We start from the raw sequence: 20,499 nt of genomic DNA, 5'->3' as shown, positions 1-20,499 counted from the left end.
ATCTTGGCAAAATAGAAGTGCTCACTAACACAGATTTAGACAGATTTGCAAACAATATTTGAGAGAAATAGGCCTTTTGTGTACATAGAAAAAGTCTTAGATCTTTGAGTTCAGCTCATGAAAAATCGGGGAAAAAACAAGTGTTGCGTTTATAATTTTGTTCAGTGTAATATAATTATAATAAGTATTGGATGTTAAAAATTCAGCTTTGCGATCACAAGAATAAATTACATTTTAAAATCTATTCACATAGAAAATTTCCTTTAAACGAATCAAAAATACAATAAAAATAATAATCTTGTTAAATATTTTTACAAACAACAGCCTCTGTGAACCCCTTTCAAAACAGAAATCCTACCGACCCAAAACTGAACGGTAGTGTGTTTGTGTGTGTAAATATATCTATTTATATACACACACAGTGCACAAGAACACGAGACAGTAACACAAGTCTCCTTTTAGAATGACTTTATTGATCATTGAACCAAAGGTACCAACAGATACAATATACTGCACAAGCCAAAGCATGAGATGCCAGAGCACGCACCTTACCCCACAATGATACCCACCCACACACACACACACACACGCACACACTCTCACAGTGAGCTTTTCACACGCCACTCTCTCCTATTCTTTCACCTCCAAAGTAAACAAAAAAAAGTCAGCAAGGCCGCCAAAATCTCACGTTATCATTATAAGCATTGTAAGTTATCATCCATTTTTAAAATAGATTATTAACATTGCTTTTCTTTTTCAGTTGCTATTCTTTTTTTATTACTCACTATAGTTTATTTTCATATGTGACAGCATCTGAAACGTACCAACATAGATAGAACTACTTGGCAAATGTGTCTCCCTGCCAGCGGATGGAGAGAACGAACCACTGTCAGAACGAACAAAACGAAGCCGATGTCCGAAAGCCATAGGAACAGTGAGAAATAAACCAAAAGTAATATTAGTCATAGTACAAGTGCTTTAATCTGCTTCGTTATTTTTTCAGACATCGATGTTTATAGTAAAGAATGTGCGTCCATGTGCTTCGATGCATTTTCTAACATGTAAAACTAATGGAATTGGCAACGTGTGTCCCCCACCCAAACCCTACACATCCCAGTATCCCTTTCACCTCTCGTTCAAAGGAAACCCCTCTTATGTGCAGCATCTCAATGTCCTCTATGAACAACAATAGAGTCACACAATCTGACTACATATAGCACAGTGCCCATAATGTTTATACATCCATTTCCAACTCATTGACTCCTCGTTGCATCCTGAAATTGTGTTTTTAGACACTCCCAACTCATTTAATACAGATGAAAAGCTCCGCCTTCCATCTCTAACAACACAATGTTCCTCTCATGCACACATATCATCTTTATGCCTTGACAAAAGGGCAATTGTGAAAGCTCCTCCTGGTTTCGGAGTGTGATAAACGTGCTTCTTGGTGGGCGGAGTCATGGCGTTAGCTCCGCCTTCAAGTTTAGAGTCTGAGCTCCTAATACCTGAATAAGGTCCATGTGTCACTTCCTGCTCCCGGAGGGCAGTCTGTATCATAAGCCCTGCCTTTCAAGGAAGTCTCGGATTCTAAAATCCACCATTTTAGTTGTCATTATAAGGTATGTAGTGTAAGCTCCACCCCCTAGTGCAGGGTCAATGTGATAAGCCCCTCCCACATGCAGAGCAGTCCTATAGCAGGCTTCCGGGCCAAGAAACGATGGTGAGAGTGATCCGACCCCTCAGCTCCTTGAGCAGGCGGACTAGAGCCGTGTGTGTCATTCCCCAAGTGCTCTTCCCGTTCACCTCCAACAGGATGTCTCCACAGCTAATGGGAAAAAACGAAAAGGGATGAAGTTTTAGTATGCTGGAGTCGTGACGAGAATGACTTGAGGGTAAAGACAAAAAAAGGTTGTATTTAATAAATTGTGCTAGGCAGTTTATTTATAGGTGTTCTACATAAAGCATGGTTTCCGACCATAGTAGATTCTACATGTTCCAGGTGTCCGTACCGTATCCTGCCGTCGTTGTAGGCTGGTGTGCCCTCTACTATAGAGCGGATAAAGAAGGTCTGGTTACAGTTGAGTTCTTCTTGTCCACCCACAATACTGAAACCCAGACTGCCAGACGTGCTCCTACGGAGGACAATGTCTTTACAGCAATATAGATGCCTGGAATGGACAGAAAATTCAAGGTTAATTTTGTCATTCAGCAGACATACATAAATCAACAAATTATTCACCAAGGACACTTAAAGGGATAGTACACCCAGACCTGAAACAATGCACTTTTATTGCATCTTCTTTTGAATGGTAACTGATTGTTATTGTCATGGTCTGCTGGTCTACAGTGGCTAATGAACCGGAAGTCTCGCCCATAGGCTTTTGAAGAAAAAGGCAGATATGTAAATTATCATTTACCTAGATTAATAAATGTTGTTAATTATTACCTGATGACTAATGCACTAACTAATGCTAACAAATTGAGCCTTATTTTACAGAATTATCATTTTTTGATCAACTATCCATTTAAGGGAGTTACATGGTGCATTTCAGGAGCTGGAGGCAAGAGAGAAATTCACAATTTAAAAAAAGGTTCAGTGGGAGCTTACGGATATAATGGAGAAATAAGTGAGTTTCAAATGACGAGCAGCACTGAAAGGCTCGATTTGTGTTTGAAGACTTAGTTTCTGAAAAAAATGTTACTGTAGATATTTCAAAATCGATATCAACCATGTCTGACAGCTAACAGCATGAAAGCTCAGAGCTCAGATTTAAAGTGGACTTCTGTGAAATGAGATGATGTAGAAATGGAGAGCAGACAAATGTGTGAAGGAAAGAAAGAAACAGAACCAAGCAGGAAAAGTTCAGGCACTGGAAGAGAAAGGTCTATTTAAAGCTGTCACACTCTCAGGCGTCTAAACCTGTTACAGCAGAGAGAGTGAGAAGGGCTTTCCTCAACCCTATATACAGTATATCTATATATAATAATAATAATAATAATAATAATAATAATAATGTATGTCTATTTTTTTTATGTGTTCTGCTCAATGTACCTGGGCAGCTGGAGCCAGGACACCCAGAAGGGGGAGTAATCATCATTAGGCGGGGGTAGTTTGATATCTCCTGGTGAAGAGGGCGAGAGAGAGCAGGGGGAATGCAGGGGTGGCATGCAGTCCAGGGAGCTCTCATTTGGGGGTCTCATTTCTAGTACCCGCAGGACCACTGGGGACGAGGTGTTTTTCAGGTTAGCCACAGCCTCGCTCCGAGTCACACCCGTCAGGTCAACCCCATTCACATTTAGAAGGATGTCACCTAGAAGACGGGATAGTCATATTACTATGGGGATCACAGGACTGTAACAGATCTGTTGTTGCATGACAGAGTTGCATTGATAGGACATGCTACTTTGATATGATTAGATATGATTTATATGTATTTCTTTCTCAATTTTTAATAGAATAATGTGCATACAAGAATGGGACTGGAAGGAAAATTGGGTCTTTTTTTATTTCATATTGTTTGTTTCATATTGTGAGATATGAGAGATTTTTGTGAAAGACTCAGAACTGGGAGAGAGAGGCACATACTGAAATATAGTGGACACACTACACACAGACACACCATCTCTCTCTCTCTCTCTCTCTCTCTCTCTCTCTCTCTCTCTCTCTATCTCTCTATCTCTTTATATATATATATATATATATATATATATATATATATATATATATATATATATATATATATATATATATATATATATATATATATATATATATATATATATTATATACACACACACACATATATATATATATATATGAGTTTCATCAAAAACAAGAAAGCTTACCCGGTGTTAGAATTGCGGGGCGTCTAGAGGAGGTCAAGATCTGCTATTTTTATTCATAGTCCCCCTAGTTATCTTTGTAAAATCATGCCGAAGAAGTACTACTCAACCACCATTTGCAGTGCCCTTTAAATGTGTTAATATAGCACAAGGTCGATCTAAGAGTGTTATTTGTTATTTTGCATTTCAAAAAAACCAAATCTTGTCGGACATCTGTAGAATTGTACATCTAGACATTTCATATCTTATTATTATTTTATACAGTACAAAAGTACATTTAAAAGTTTAGAGTCAGTAATGTGTTGTTTATTTGTTATTTTTATTTTTTTAAATAAGTTAATACTTTTCTCCAGCAAGAGATGTTAAATTGATCAAAAGTGACAGTAGAGACATTGCAAAATATTTTCAAATTAATATTTAAAATAAATGATATTCTTTTGAACTTTCTCAAAATAGAAAAATAGAAAATGTATTTTAAACTGTAATACTATTTCACAATATTACTGTTTTCACTGCATCAGATAAATGCAGCCTGGGTAAATGCAGATTTAAAAAAAAAATCTTACCAACCTCAAATTTTTTTTGTGTGTGTGTTAAGATTATTTTCAATACAAATACATTGTTTATTTTTAATAAATTAAAACCTAATGTTCATTGTTAATGCTACAGGAAAATGCATATTGAAATGACTAAAGTGTTGTATTCCAGCTTCATTACGAATCATTTTCTATTCTATGAAAACTGTTTCTATTGTACATAGTTGTGCATAGTAATGCTCAAAATGGAAAGAGTAACTAGTTGTAGTTTATTACCAGCTTAGTGCCTAATTTACCATGAAGCACTCTAAAACCTATTTCTTCCAAATATCAGACCCTTCCGAAATTTCTGGTTCAGTTCAAACACTGGGCTTACCACACCTTTGTACAGATTATAAAGACTCAAAGCTTTGATCTTGCATGTGTGTCTGTATTTGCTTGATACTTTGAACCACTGCCTCCATACACCAGCCTGTGCATGATCACAACTTCACACGCCTACATAAGTCACATATGACAAAAATAACCCCGAAAAACTTCCATACTGTGAATTGGAAGCTGATAATTGTGAGTGTGCATGACAGAGACATATTTAGTTGTATGGCAGGTGTAGGAGTGGGAGTGTGTCATTTTCTAGTTATATATATGCATATTTTTGCAGAGCTGATGACGGTCATACATATGCAGTAGCAGGTGTGTCTTTGTGTGTGTACTTGCATTCAAAAGAAGGAAAGATCAGAGGGGCACCTTGGAAACAGGTGTGTGCAGCTTTGTCAGATGTATCTGAATAGGTTAATCACACTTTGTGAGGCTGTACCTTTGCAGATTGAGCCCTCTTGTCCAACCACTCCATTGGGGTCGACATTAGTGATGTAGACGGGCAGATCCCACCCCCTGCTGCTCATCCCACCTGCAACAGTCATGCCGAGAGAATCGTGCGGCTCCTTCAACAGAGTCACCGTCTTCTCGTAACATGCAGGCTTTTGGCATGAATCCTGAAATGGAGGGACAGGAAATGAGAAAGATGAATTCAATAAAGTTTCAGTGTAAATTATTTGGTTTTATGATGTTTGTTAGCCTATGATCTGGATTCACACTTTCCTGATGCTACAAAAAAGAATAATATCTGAACACATAACTGCCCGAAGCGTGTGTGTGTGTGCTTGTAATAAATGGTGAGCTTGCAGGATGCTGTGTTATTGCTGACCGCAACCAAATTTGACCTTGGATCTGCTCCAAAAACAAGTCGCTAAGTCCTAACTTAATAAAAAGCGTTATTAAAGTTCAATAAAAGGGCTGTTTATATTTTGTCTGAGCCTCTGGCTACAGAAAAATCAGATCTGGAGTTAGTGTGTCGGCTTATCGCTGGAGAGACTGGCTGTGTGTGTGTGTGTGTGTGTGTTTGGCCGTGTCCAATTCAGAGGAGTGAAAAGCCTCTGACAATATGTTGCCAGAATGTTTCCACCTCTCCAAGTGTGTAAAAGAGAATTAACAAGAGTCACTGAAAGGATAAAAAGTGATTGAAAGGAAGAGAATGGGGAAGAAAGATAATGTTAGGGTTTGGTTTGTTCTGGTCTAGTTTTATAGGAGTTTTGGGCCTTTTGAAAAACAACAGGAAATTACATCATAGAGAGGACCCCTGCAGATCCTCATTACTGTGTATCAAGGTCAATAAGTCTCTTAAAATATCAGATTATTTGGATTTTTCATGTCAAGGCAAGGTTAGATTAGGTTATAAAATGTCAAGTGGTGTGACCCAAAAAAAGGTAAGACTTTACATAAAGCATTTATGTATAATGCATTATAAATGTTATTAAAAGGTACAATGCATTATAATTCATAATGTTCGTTGTAATACCTTATATCTTGTAAATAATTATAACCAAATTTAAAATACACAGTGTAACAATTAATTTATGTGTTATAATGTATTAACTGTGGTTAAAATTATTCATGAGATTGTATTATGCATTATAAGGTGCATTACTAGGCATAATTAATGCATTAAAACGACTTTTAAAATGCATTATAAATAAAGACTTTAAAGGTGTTACCAAAAAGTTAAAAATAAATAACTTTAAAAAGACTTTGCAAATAGGAATCCTATATTGAAATGACTGGATTTGGTGTACGAAAATTCATAAACAACTAATTGTGACTGCGCCTGTATTTGTGATTGACACTTAAACCAGCAAACCTTCACAAGTTGGTCTGAGATGGGGGTTTTTTCTGCAAAGCAAAGGAGAGAGAGAAATGACTAACGATGAATTTGACTTTTATTAGAAAAAGGGAAGTTGTCAGTGCAGATAGTGAGCAACAGAAAATCCCGTTTTCCAGCATGGCTGTGTTTCCTCCTGCGGGGTTTTCTTCTGTTAATAGGTTTGGAGACGGCTGTCTCAAAGGAGTGTGTGTGTGTGTGTGTGTGTGTGTGTGTGCTGGCTGATTGCTTTATTCTTTGATGTAGAAGTAATAGGCTTTCAGATCTTTTTCCTCAATAAGAGAATGTTTAGTAAAGCGGTGCAGAGGGATGGGAAATAAAAGAGTGTGAGGCTTATGCTCATGAAACCCACCAGTAAAGAGTGCTCAATATCCACAGGCGAGTAGGGTGGTGGTCCCTCCATGTTCCACGGCGCCTCCTGTAGGATGTCCGGAGTAGGGATGTGAGTCTGGCGGGACACAATGAAGTGGACGCGGTCCTCACTTGCCTGCAGAGCATATAGTAGATAGCATTAGTGTCCTGCTTTATGATTTTTAGGGTTTAAGGGCCTGTTCACACCAAAGACAATAACTGTATAGTTTTAATAATCATTCTAATTCTATGAGAATAGGGAAGTCCACACTACAAAGATAATGGCATAGTATAACGATATCACAACGATATCGTTGTAATCACATTTGATATTCAAGCTGATAAATGATAAAAACAGTGACAGCAATCAGAATCCATCCTGCTATAAAGAGTTTGAGCTTTTAAAGTGGCAGATGACAAAACTGCAACATGCTTAAAATAATAAACAGAACGTTATCGTCCACAGGTGTTAATATTAAAAGGGTTCCTCCACCCCAAAATGAAAATTTTGTCATTAGTCACTTACCCCCATCTAGTTAGCATATGTTTTCACACCGAGAACAATAACTGTAAAGATAACTACATTAAAGGGTTACTCCACCCCAAAATGAAAATTGTCATTAGTCACTTACCCCCATATCGTTCCAAACCCGTAAAAGCTTTGTTCGTCTTCAGAACACAATTTAAGATATTTTGAATGAAAACCGGGAGGCTTGTGACTGTCCCATTGGCTGCCAAGTAAATAACACTGTCAAGGCCCAGACAAGTATGAAAGATATCGCTAAAATAGTCCATCTGCCATCAGTGGTTCAATCTGAACTTTATGAAGCGATGAGAATACTTTTTGTACGCAAAGAAAATAAAAATAATGACTTTATTCAACAATTCTCATTTTGCGTCATCCAAAATATCTTAAATTGTGTTCTGAAGATGAACGAAGCTTTTACAGGTTTGGAACAACATGGGGTAAGTGATTTAGGGCCCTGCACGGGTCTCAAATTTAGGCCCTAGCCCGGCCCTGGCCCGAGATGCTCAGGCCCTACGTCCGACAGCTTATCAGAATTAAACCTGCGCTATAATAATAATGTGCGCTAGCCTATATATATCTAAGTTTGTGCGGAGAGAGGAAGCTAAAGCGCGCTCTGCAGGACATGGAGGCACAAGCAAACACATGGATAGTTTTCAGTGGAAACAAATTACAATAGCCTATCCCGTCTTTTTTTTTTTTTTTTTTGATAAAGGTAAGAGTAATACATCATTCGGACCTGTAAAGGCTCTACTTGTATTTGTGTGCACTCACAACAAAAGGTAGTTCTTTTATAAAACAAAGAAAACAATCATGCGCTTTCTGCCATCTTGAACAGGAGCGCGTCACAAAAATGAACCGAAGCTGAGCGAATACATGCCTCACAGACGTGATACATATATCTATAGAAAGCTTTAAATGGTCACTTAACGAAAAAAAAAAACGATTATAAAAAACTTTTATTATAATCTTAATCATAATCAATAAAGATGCTTTGCTCTCTAAAGGCGCGTCTAATGAGGAGACGGCGAGTCATGATCAGTAACTTCATCCTTGCTACACAGACTCAGAAAACATTAGTTTATTAGTAAATAATTCAAATATCTCCTTACTATTTCCTACAGACACATTCATGGTTATGTTTGCTGGGGTTTTTCAGCAAGCTTTAGCCTATTGCGTGCATTTGAACGCAGAACTATTAATCTGCGCTGAAGTCACTTGAGCAGCTGCTGCTGCGGGACACTAAACACCATCGAGCTGCTCCCAGTCGCGGCACGGTCTCGTGTTGTCTCCACCAGCGTGGCAATTTTTTTCCATCGCCAATCGATAGATGTCTACAATATAAAAATAAAGAGAAACCCAAAACAGGCCCGATGCCCGGCCCGCGTCTGTACTATGACGTGGAAATTGGCCCGAAGCCCGGCCCTAGAGGCGTAAAAAAGTCGGGGCCGAAATACAGGGCTCTAAAGTGATTAATTCGAGAATTTTCATTTTGGGGTGGAGTAACCCTTTAATGTAGTTATCATTACAGTTATTGTTCTTGGTGTGAAAACATATGCTAACTAGAAGTGTCAAGATAACTAGCTTGACAGGGACATTTTATTCTAGAGCATTTGATTGGACAAATCAGTATAGCACAAGATGAGTCATCAATATTTATATAAATAATTAAAAATTAAGTTAAGTTTAAGTTAAAACTTAAATCTGAATGGGAATGAAATTCTGCTTTTTAAAGACTGCTCAAAAATTATGAGATCAATCATGATTATTTGATTCTATCCACAGCCATGATTTTATGTTTCTTTTCAAGTTTATGCATTAAAAATTACTATGATTGTGCACAGAAAAACATACAATATTTATTTTATTTTATTATTTATAAATTAATTAAAAATAAAATGTTTTCCTGATGATATTTTATACATATATTTTTTATATGCTATATAAATGTATCTTATTATATGAAAATATATAGCTGCCTTTATATTGTAGGAATGGGCTAAAAGCCAACACAATCAGATTTTGATTTCATGGTGGGTGAAAGTTGGCGTAACATTATCTGTCTACCGCAAAAACCTTTCGAACTCCACAGGAGAGCAAACCGAGGACAACAACTTCCCTGAGGAGCGAGCGGTTCAAAAACTGAATTTAAAATAGTTCATACCCCAGAGAGTGTGTGTGTAATGTGTGTTACTCTCCGGATGTCTATCAAGCACAATTACCAGATGTTGTGATGGCTGCCAATGCCCTACAGCATTAGTGTGAATGTGTGATTATATCTCAGAAGTGTGTACTTATTAAAGAAAAACTAATATATATGGAGATTTGTCCATTCTGCAGTCTGTGTGTATGTGTGAGCTGAAGGAGGGCACAGGCTCTAGTTTTTCCCTCTCTGATTTATTTTTCATCCATTCCTGTCGTTCCATCTGAGTGCATCGCCGCTTCCTTCTTCATTAACCCTTTATTTTGACAACCCCGTAGCTTGTGTTGCTCTCAAGTGCACACTCGCATCGAGAGCCCATGGAATTCTTGGGAGTTCAGTGCTCTGTCGCTGCCTCTTAAATGAGTGGGCTTAGCTTGTTATCGGCCTAATTGGACTAATTTAATCAGTTTCCTGCCAGCAGTTAATCTATGTCAGAAACTCCTGCTGTGAGCGGCCATCTTGTCTCCTTCGAGACCAATCTGAACCAGACAGGAAGCAACAAGCTGAATAACAACATTCGGAAAGACCCACCGCACTGATATACATATCAAATCACACACTCACTACTCTCTTACACAATCTTATATCGTTATGACACACTTCTCACCGCCGAGATGAAACCACAATTAAATTGCCACAAACCTTATATAAGCGCTACATGTTTTACAATACTGCTCAAGGAACACAAGTTTTATTTGGAACCATAACATTTTATTTGGTTTTTGGGGCACAGGACCAAGTCTAATCCTGGGTTAAATTTTAATCATTACCATTTAATGAATGATTCACTGAATAAGACGCCACAGGTTAAGATTATATAGCTTTGTAAACATTCGTTCTTTGAAATGCTGAAAAGGCCTAGCAATAAATGTGCTTAGATTATTTAGCATGACTTCAAATATTCGGCTTTATAAATGTCAACCCATTAGTGAAGCACTGCATCAAAAATACATTTCTCAGCTGTTTTTGTCAGGGTTTTATTTTGTTTTATTATTATTCAAATATTTTTATACATTTTCGTTATTATACAACAATCAAAACCACACAAACATATACAACATACTTCTTAACTCACATATTTCAATAATTCACAGTTATGATCAATTATGAAATAGTATCCCATAAGGATTCAACGTAAGATAAAAAGGACTGCCAGACCCTATAAAACTTTCTAGAGGAGCCTCGGATAGCATACTTTCAAGTTTAAGATAATACATCACCTCTACTACCCAGTGTTTGTGAGATGGTGGCTTTGCCTTTTTCCAACTGAGAAGAATCAGGCGTCTAGCTAATAATGAGGAAAAGGCAATGATTTCTACCTGATTAGCTGAAAGGTGAATGGAAATCAAGGGATAAGGGTCCATATCTTTATTACATATAGATGAAAATGTTTTAAAGATGTCTAGCCAAAAACGTTTTAATCTTGGGCATCTCCAGAACATATGACTCAGGTCTGCTGGTTACAAACCACATCTGGGGCAAGATGAATCTGAGCCTTCCTTTCCTTTTGTTTTTTTTTAATTGTTTTGTTTTGTGAACAGGCGTCCTGTGAATTTAAAAACCTTTATTGTAGAGGTCATGTGTGAACAAAACCTGTTGATGAAATCAGCTTTGGCAGTTTGGTTGTAGCATTGCTGGAAAAGCTTCATATTGATGCTGTGAGTGAACACAGCCATAAAAGTAATGGTTTGATTTGTTGTTGTGGAAAAATATGACTGTGAGATTGTACAGACAAAAGAAACTAAAGAATAAAGCACCTCTCACAATCTGAGAGGATGAAGAAAGACCAAAACTGATTCTCTCACCATCTCACATCTCTTTAAAAGACATTTTAAAGGGGTTTTAACTGCATTTTGGTGATGCAATTTCATTGCAATTTAAGCATGGCTATTGTCAGTCAGCCTGTATTTTGCATCAACGCAAACAAAATCCATGTTGTCAGATGGGCTATATTTAGCTTGAACAGCCTGCATTTCATTTCCATTAAGGTATGCACTCTTTTAGGGACTGACTTTTTAGAGACTTGCATTTGTTTTGAACAGTTCTGATGCATATTTATGCTTTTAATTTGTGCCATTGTCACCGTTTTGTCAGTTGGTATGCACAGGCCTTAAAGTGATAGTTCACCCAAAAATGAAGATTCTGTCATTAATTACTCACCCGCATGTTGTTCCAAACCCATAAGATCCTTATTATTTATTACACAAATTATTAAGGTTGAACCACTGATGTCACATGGACTATTTTAACAATGTCCTTACTACCTTTCTGGGCCTTGAACGTGTCAGTTGCATTGTTGTCTATGCAGGGTCAGAAAGCTCTTGGATTTCATCAAAAATATCTTAATTTGTGTCCCGAAGATGAAAGAGGGTCTAACAGGGTTGGACAATATGAGGGTGAGTAATTAATGACAGAATTTTCATTTTTGGGTAAACTATCCCTTTAATAGTCACCACATAACCTCTCCCATAATGATGCTCACCTGAATAAGCAATGCTGCATGTTCAGGGGCGCCGTATCTCAGGTCATGCCCATTGATGGCCAGTACGCGGTCGTCTACCCTCAGCATTCCATCGTGAGCGGCCAGCCCTCCCTCCAGCAGGTGGAAGATAAAGACGCCATGTTCTTCAGGTCTGCGCACCAGCTTGATGCCCAGCTGTTCATCTGGAGCCCTCTTAACGAGGACCACATGCAGGCTGTCGTCCCGGATGGTGGGGAAGGCCTCGGTGGGAGAGTGATGATGGGAACGGTAACGGTGGCGCTGCTCTCGCAGTACAGTCAACCGCAGCAGTGTGCAGGGCTGCTTCAGAGCCGCCACAGCATAACAGTGAGGCACGTTACTGATGTCTATACCATTCACCTGATGGGAGGACAGCATGAGATTAGAGGGAGAAATCCAGAGAAATGTTTTTGTTTATAAGATATTTGTATAACGTTTTTGAAGCTCACACAGTAGAGGATAGTACTAGCAATGAAAATGTCATGGGTTCAATTCGGAGGGAACTGTCGTCTGCTACTTTAAGTGCTTGAGCTCAAAGCTAAAGTAGAATGGATTCTCATTGACTGTCAATGTTTTTATTGAAAAAATCCTTCTGAAAGTGATTCCAACAATATAGTTCCTCTGTGCCATTATAATTATAGTTGTGTAAATTCTGCTATTCATTTAAATGTAAGATGATTTTTAAAACTATATCATTAGAATTATAGCTATTGTCCTTGGTATAAACTTAAGTCAGTTTGGATGAAAGTGTCTGCCAAAGGCGTATATGCAAACATAAAAGTAGAAAGAGGACAAGAAATGATAGTAGTGAGGGGAACATGAAAGTGATTAAAAAATGTTGCAAGCCAGAATCAAAGTAATATTGCCTATATGAGCACCAGAGCTCAATGTTTGTTCTGTGGCTCAGAAAACAATATATACACTTTTTGGCTTTCAGCAATTCTGAGGTTTGGAAAAAGACAAATGTGCTGCAAATGTGTGTTTATTTAAATAGTTGATTAATTAGTACTCTCAACTTTCTCATTTCTAGGGATGCACAGTGTACTGGTACCATTTCGGGTGATCTGCTGATTTGAACTTTTTTAAAATATATATTATTATTGTTATTATTATTATTTTTTTCATTCCCAGTTTACATTGGCTATTTAAGTGAAAACACTCATTTATTTTTCCATTTGGATTACTTTTACCGTTGTCTGATCTTCAAAAAAAATTAACAACACTATTAAATGAAGTCTTTAGCAAATCTGAAAATCAATATTTGCTTTTATGTTGCACATGTTGTGATTTTTTTGTTTTATTTATTTATTTATTATGAATCTATTAATATATCGGTTACAAGCTATAACATTAAAATAATACTTGAAAAGAAGTCCATTCCACAAATTTTCTTTAAAAGAAAAAAAAAAAAAATCTGATTCTGTCTGGCTACATGCAGAATCCTCACACACTTCCCCTCTGAAGAACAGATGGTGAAGCCCATGACAACATGTGATATCAAAACCAGGACGATTCACTCCTACTGTACAATGATGTAACATCAGATATAGTGCACATACGCACCTTGAGAATCATATCTCCAGGAAGCAGTCTTCCATCCCGAGCGATGACGCCCTCTCTGTAGATATCCTGAATGAGGATGCGAACCAGAGGCGTCTCATTGCCCCCAACAATGCTGATAGCCAGTGGTTCACAAGGATCTACCCTGGTGATCTTAATACTGGTGACTTCACCATCAGGGATTAGATGATGCAGCTGAGGTAATGCAAATACTGAGAGAGAGAAAAAGAGAGCGTCTGTAATCAGTGAACTCCCACATGATCATCACTTTCTGTGCTACACAAACAGGGCATCTGTCCAGATCAAAGCAGAGCCAAACATGACTTCAAGCCTTAAAAAAGCATTACAGTGATCCATCAGAGGAAGCAAGGAGGGCCAAGACTTCCCGAAAATGTATTCAAGATGAATGTAATCATTTCGGTGATTGAGTTAACATTGTTTCAATAATTTGAACCACTAATTTGCTTAACTCCGATACACTATCATTCAAAAATCAGATAGAAAATCTGACTGAAAATCAAAACAAACAAAAATACAAGCAAAGATGCATTAAATAGATTAAAGGTGACAGTAAACTAATTTCTAATGTTACAAAATATTTCTATTTGAAATAAATTAATTCTATTCATTAAATAATCTGTAAAAAAAAAAAAAAGTATCACCACAAAAATAATACTAATAAAAAATAAGGCAGTGCAACAATAATAACAAGAAATGTTTCTTAAGCATCAAATGAATATTAGAATGATTTCTGAAGGATCATGTGAAAACTGGAGTAATGGCTGCAGCAAATTCAGCTTTGCCATCACAGGAATAAATTGTATTTTAAAATATTAAAATAGAAACATTATTTTAAATTGTAATAATATTTGACAATATTACTGTTTTTAATGGATTTTAATCAAATATATGGTGAGCATAAATGACTTCTTTACAAAAACATTAAGCAATCATACTGACCCAAAACTTTTGAGCAGTAGTGTATATTGTGAAAAATATGTACATATTGTATTTTTTCTATCATTTTTCTTTTAAATTATCACTACATGGCGAATAGAAAGAGCACGGAAGAATCACTGTTAGAGGAAACTGACCAATCAGAATTTAAATAAGGCCTTTATAACCAGTCACTATTGGAGGTAACCAATCAGCTTTGAGTGTCCTATGTGTCACCAAGCATGCTTGTGGTTAAGACAAAAGGAGGAGCATGTGCAATCAAATTTAGCCAAACTACTGATGAAATCCAAATTACTGAAGGAGCCATATGCAGCTATACAGCTAGTGTTATATCAGGCACAAGTACATACTGTAAATTTGTTTATATTGTAATATGCATATGCTATGTATTTCTATTTATTCTGGGTGAAAGATTCGTACTGCACCTGTGCCTGAACAGACTGTAAACTACAGCCGGATTCGGTAACAATCTCTGTGATTTGTCTCTCCTTATCTTTATCCATCCCTTCTTTCTCCATTACACACACACCCTCTCTCGTATCCACCTGTTCTCCACAATCTGCAGTTGCTCTTTCAAAGTCAATATTTTCCTCTCATCTCCTCTGATTGCTTGCAGGGAGAGAGAAAGTGAAGCTCATTACTACCGCAACTAGGGTGTTGCATAACGAGCACGCACACACACATGGTCATCAGTATTTTCCTCTCATTCTCAATCTCCCAAGCACTCTTTTTCTCTTTTGTTTTCATTCAGAAAGCAACCCTCTCACTCAGCGTTCATCTGTCCAGTCCCTCTGTCCCGACACACTGCTTCATTTCCTCTCTGTCTCTCTCTGACAAGTCTCCTCAGGCTCCATCTGCATTATTAAAGGACCATATGCTACTGCGAGGCTGAGCAGACCCAAACCAGACTGTCACCTTCTGACTCACTCCCGTTCTCCTTTTATTATCCATTGATATTGGTTTATTGATATTGGCATGCTATTGAATGATATTCATATAGGAGAGTTCATGTTTGTTGAGGTGCTATGCAATAATGCTTTATAACAGCACATTTACACTACATAGTTAACAATTATAAACATGCTTACTACAATACATGCTAATGTTAATGCTAAAACAGGGCCTCTAATAAATCAACTTGGTTTGTTGGTCTTAACTGGTTTAATTTGGTCTAGCTGGTTACCTAGTCGGTCTTCTTCTGGTCTAGCTGGTCTCCTTGCCAGTTCAAGACAAGTTGGTGTTTAGCTGGTCAACCATCTGGATTCCAGCTTGACCAGCTGACAAATGCCGAATACAATACTTGCAAGACCCACACTCACCCTCTGGTGGTATGTTGGCATTTCTGAGGTTGTCTCGCTCCTCTGTGGTCTCATTGGCCACTGCTGTCCCACTCTTGGTCCTCCTCAGAACACTGAAGGCTCGATTCAGGCGGCGAAAAGAGCGACTACGCACTGACGTTCTGTCAAAGTTGCGATCTGTGAATGAATGTGAGAAGGAACTGAATGAGAGAGGAGGAGAAAGAAATTTCGGTACTAAACATGCCTGGACTTGTCCCTCTTCTGCTGTCCACTTCTAGCCAATACGAATTGAGACAGCACACTGTAGCCAATCAAATTGTCTCTTTTTTTAGCATCATAATGCACTGCACCTGTGGGCCAAGTGATGAACATCTGAAGTAAGCAGCACCTGCTGGTGCTGTATTGTGGACACTGCAGTAAGATCATAACTTCTTCAGGTCAGACCTGAATCAGCACAGAACTTTTTTTCTGCATATCTGTGTAACTTAAGTCATCACAGATGAAAGTTTCAGACAAAAATAAAACTATATTATGTACAAACCTTTAAAGTTTTGATACATCCAAGCTTTTCAAACATCCTCAAGGTGATCAGTGGAGAAAATATATAAAATTTAAAGTGTATTACAAACTAATGATCCGATAAGTTAGTTGTTCCTGAAGTTAACATTCCTAAAGGAAGTTATTATAAGTGTGGATTTATTAGAAGTTGAGATTCTGTAAAGGTTCTGTAAAACCCTTTTTCTGTCTCATTCCTCTACTCATTCAGTCTTTCTGTCCTGATGGACAAAGTTCTGACAGAAGCAATGGCCGGATTGGAGGCAGACAGCTTGTTCAGCTGCAGTGTCACACTGTTTCAAGTCCCAAAGCCAGAAATGCTGGTGCAGCAGCATTTATTGTACCCATTCTCCAGGCTTCATGTTACGAGTGGACGTCAGACAATGAAACACATCTGAACTACTTTGTGGAGGTCAGGAACAGGCCTAATTTAGTATTTATAAGGCATATTTGAACTCTTCCCTTTCTCTATATTCTCCTCTTTGTTTCTTTAAGTGCAATATCAATTATGTCTCAGCTGAGCCTTTTCAGACATGCCGTTTGAATTGATTTTTGCATAAAATGACATAAATGGCACAGAGGGCTATACTTCGAACAATTGACATTAGTCAGATTAACTGTCTCAGTGGGCATGAAGGAGGAAAAGACAAAGATTTATAGTTATATGTGGAGGATGTCCTCAAATGTACAATTACTTTTTTTTTTGTTATTCTAAAGAAAATATGGTGTGTGTGTATATATATATATATAGAGAGAGAGAGAGAGTGAGAGAGAGAGAGAAAGAGAAATACACAAAAAGGACAAATATTCATATTTGGGAGGGGTAGGGGAGGGATAGGGGTGTTCAAAAGGCAAAATGACCAAAGAAATGACTGTTTTGCTGTAAAATGTTAAAATGTTTTTTTTTTGTATTATTAAATTAATTAAAATGTTATTAAATAATAAAAATTACATTTAACATTAAATTAATGAATTATGTTACATATAATACAATTACACACACACACACACATACCCTAATTGTGTGTATGTATATATATATGTATATACATACATACATATATATACAATTTGTAAGTAATCTACTCAGCTCTGTATATATATATATATATATATATATATATATATATATGACAAATACATGATGTGTGCACTCACACTCACTCTTCCTTGAACCACTGCGTGCTGCCAGGCTGGTGGTGCTCCCAGATTGGCTGTTATCTTCCACACTGGGCTCATAGGCGGGGTTAACCAGGCCGGGCTCGTCTGATAGGAGGGCGATAGCAGAGGAGGGGCATCCCTCCCCGGGCAATGCCGCCACAGTAAGCTCTGAGGTGCTGTCTGTGCAGTCTCCCTCCTGAGAGCGCCGCTTTCTCTCTGCGGAGAGCCCATAGTGTGACGCTCCTTTACACCTGTGAGAACACACACACCGACGACAACTAGGTCAGCAAGATACATTACCATACAATGAATGTGCCATCATCTACTGTATGTGCCAATTAGGAAAGCAAAGTCACGTAGAGGAGACTGAATAATTACATTGTTGCAAGAGGGTGTATTTGGACATGTACTTGATCTTTGTGAGTCTGCGTTCTGGTGTAGCTGATATATATCATGTCGCAGAGCAGACCAACAAACAAATATGTTTCGCCCCAGGAAGCACGGGAAACAAACAAAGACTTGAATATAAAACACCTCACCTTTGAAATGAGATTCCTTACTTTACAAAACTAATCATGCGCTAAAGCTATCTCTTTATGGCCTTACTCTACTCACAGGCAGATGCTAGTGTAGAATACATATGAACGCATCCAGGCTTCAATTTGTACTCAAGAACATTCCTTAAATGTCACTATGTTCACACACAGACACACTGACAAGCCAATAAACCATCAGCCCGTGATTAGACGCACAAGTAAACCCTCATACAAGGTCACAGGTTTTCCTCCATTCTGAATCCCTGAGCTTTACTCTCCTATCTGGTGAAAAGCAATATGCCCATCCATACTGATTGAAAAGTTAGAAACTGCTGTGCAATGTAATCCAATCACATCTAGACAGAAGATATTTGATGTTTTATTTTGGACCAATGAGGTTTCAGTGTTGGCAGGGCTACCCAGAGGTAGGTACTGTAAGGAGATAGACTGACTGACTGATAGATCGACTGACCGATAGATAGATAGATAGATAGATAGATAGATAGATAGATAGATAGATAGATAGATAGATAGATAGATAGATAGATAGATAGATAGATAGATAGATAGATAAAGACTTCCCAGTTGCGCACTTGATATTGGCTAATTTAATCAACGCTAAACAGTTGGGTTAAAGTTGTATGATAACAAGAAAACAATAAAATCATCTCAATCAATTGCAAAGTGAATGATGGCACCATTATGGCGACTGCTGGAGCAGAGCTCTCTCTCTCTCTCTCTCTGAGGGCCGGCTGTGAAGAGATAAATCAATGGGCGGACACATATAGGCAAAAAGATGTGTACAGCACCAGGAGAGATGCCATGCCTTGGGGACCTGGTTTAAAATAAAGCATTTTGTCTCAGTATTCATGCCTGTCTTCACCCTCATAGACGCCATAAGAGAGAAAGCGAGAAAAGGTATGTGTGGCAGAGAGCTTGACACTGGCAGTATATCTCACTTATTGCTGACCACTGATTGGAGTGCCTCATGTGTGCAAACTTAATAAAAGATAAATATAAAACCTAAAAGAACAACGGCTGCTTTCAATCAGGATCTGTTACAGTGCTGATGAAAGATCTCAAATCCTACCTCACACTGGTCGATTGAGAGTGTGTCAAGATAAAATTGTGGCTTAGGAGTTTTCTGTGATGACGACTACCACTCACTATAACCTAACCCTGATACAGACAGACAGACAGACAGACAGACAGACAGACAGACAGACAGACAGACAGACAGATAGATAGATAGATAGACAGACAGACAGACAGACAGATAGACAGACAGACAGATAGATAGATAGATAGATAGATAGATAGATAGATAGATAGATAGATAGATAGATAGATAGATAGATAGATAGATAGATAGATAGATAGAGTAATTTACAGCTAAATGGTAAGAGCTGTACAGTAAATGACAGGCACTCTTGGCCTCTTCTGTGGACATCAAAAGCAATTAGTGTGATTACCTGTGAGGGAAACTTAATTTCCTTATATTATGTAACACAGGGGCTCTATGGAGACCAACCAGTGGTCAGCTGAGTTGGGACAGTGTTAGTTCAGTTCAGGATCTTTCCCCCTTGATTTGAGTCTTGTCAGTCTAAAAGCTTACATCATTCATAAAGTTGCGAAGAAGAGTTGCATAGCTAATAAAGCCAAGTTTTAATCTTCTCTTAGAGGAGAGAAAGGAAAAGTACACGGCAGGTTCATGAAGGGTCATTGATTTTTGTTTGTTTTGTTCTGCACCATACAAATACTTGTCTAGTGAAGGCTCCAAAAAAAGCAAAACAAACCAACAAATATTTACTTGAGAAGTAAAATGACTTAATATTAAGTCTTTTTTTCTGAAAAATGATCAACGTTAAAGAGTTAGTTCACCAAAAAATGGAAATAAGCCCATGATTTACCCACCCTCAAGGCATCCTAGGTTTTATATGACTCACTTTGTTCAGATGAATCCAATCAGAGTTTTATAAAAAATTGTTGTGGCTCTTCCAAGCTTTATAATGGCAGTGGGAGGGTGTCTTCAACAGTTCAAAAGAAATGCAATAAAGCCATCCATCCATCCATAGTAAAACGTGCCTCGCATGGCTGAATAAAGGCGTCCTTTAGTGAATCGATAAGTTTTTTAAGAAAACTATCCATTTAAAATGTTATAAACACTTTTCTATAACTTTTGCTAACTGTCATACGTGCTCTTGTAAACAAACATTGTTTTTTGCGAGACTAGCATATTCTCATCAGCTCATGCG

At 37.8% G+C, this 20,499-nt stretch overlaps 1 protein-coding gene across 2 annotated transcripts in view; it reads right to left on the bottom strand.

Moving 5' to 3' along the window:
* Positions 1–452: 452 nt before the first annotated feature.
* Positions 453–20,499, bottom strand: part of LOC306843975 (E3 ubiquitin-protein ligase LNX-like) — a 41,901-nt gene continuing 21,854 nt past the window's right edge. Inside the window, exons 3-11 of one of the 2 annotated variants that reach the window (XM_079375747.1) lie at positions 17,706–17,959; positions 16,014–16,169; positions 13,741–13,949; positions 12,160–12,537; positions 6,950–7,084; positions 5,197–5,374; positions 3,053–3,311; positions 2,010–2,168; positions 453–1,825 (exon numbers count right to left, since the gene is read on the bottom strand). In XM_079375747.1, the coding sequence (XP_079231873.1) occupies positions 1,690–1,825; positions 2,010–2,168; positions 3,053–3,311; positions 5,197–5,374; positions 6,950–7,084; positions 12,160–12,537; positions 13,741–13,949; positions 16,014–16,169; positions 17,706–17,959 (1,864 nt within the window). In that variant the 3' untranslated portion in view covers positions 453–1,689. The remainder of the gene's footprint in view (positions 1,826–2,009; positions 2,169–3,052; positions 3,312–5,196; positions 5,375–6,949; positions 7,085–12,159; positions 12,538–13,740; positions 13,950–16,013; positions 16,170–17,705; positions 17,960–20,499) is intronic. The other variant, XM_079375748.1, reaches the window with a different exon arrangement.

This window comes from Barbus barbus (assembly GCF_936440315.1).
Source record: "Barbus barbus genome assembly, chromosome: 24".
NCBI lineage: Eukaryota > Metazoa > Chordata > Actinopteri > Cypriniformes > Cyprinidae > Barbus > Barbus barbus.
Note: the sequence above shows the minus strand (reverse complement) of the source record. Positions and strands in the feature narration are given on the sequence as shown.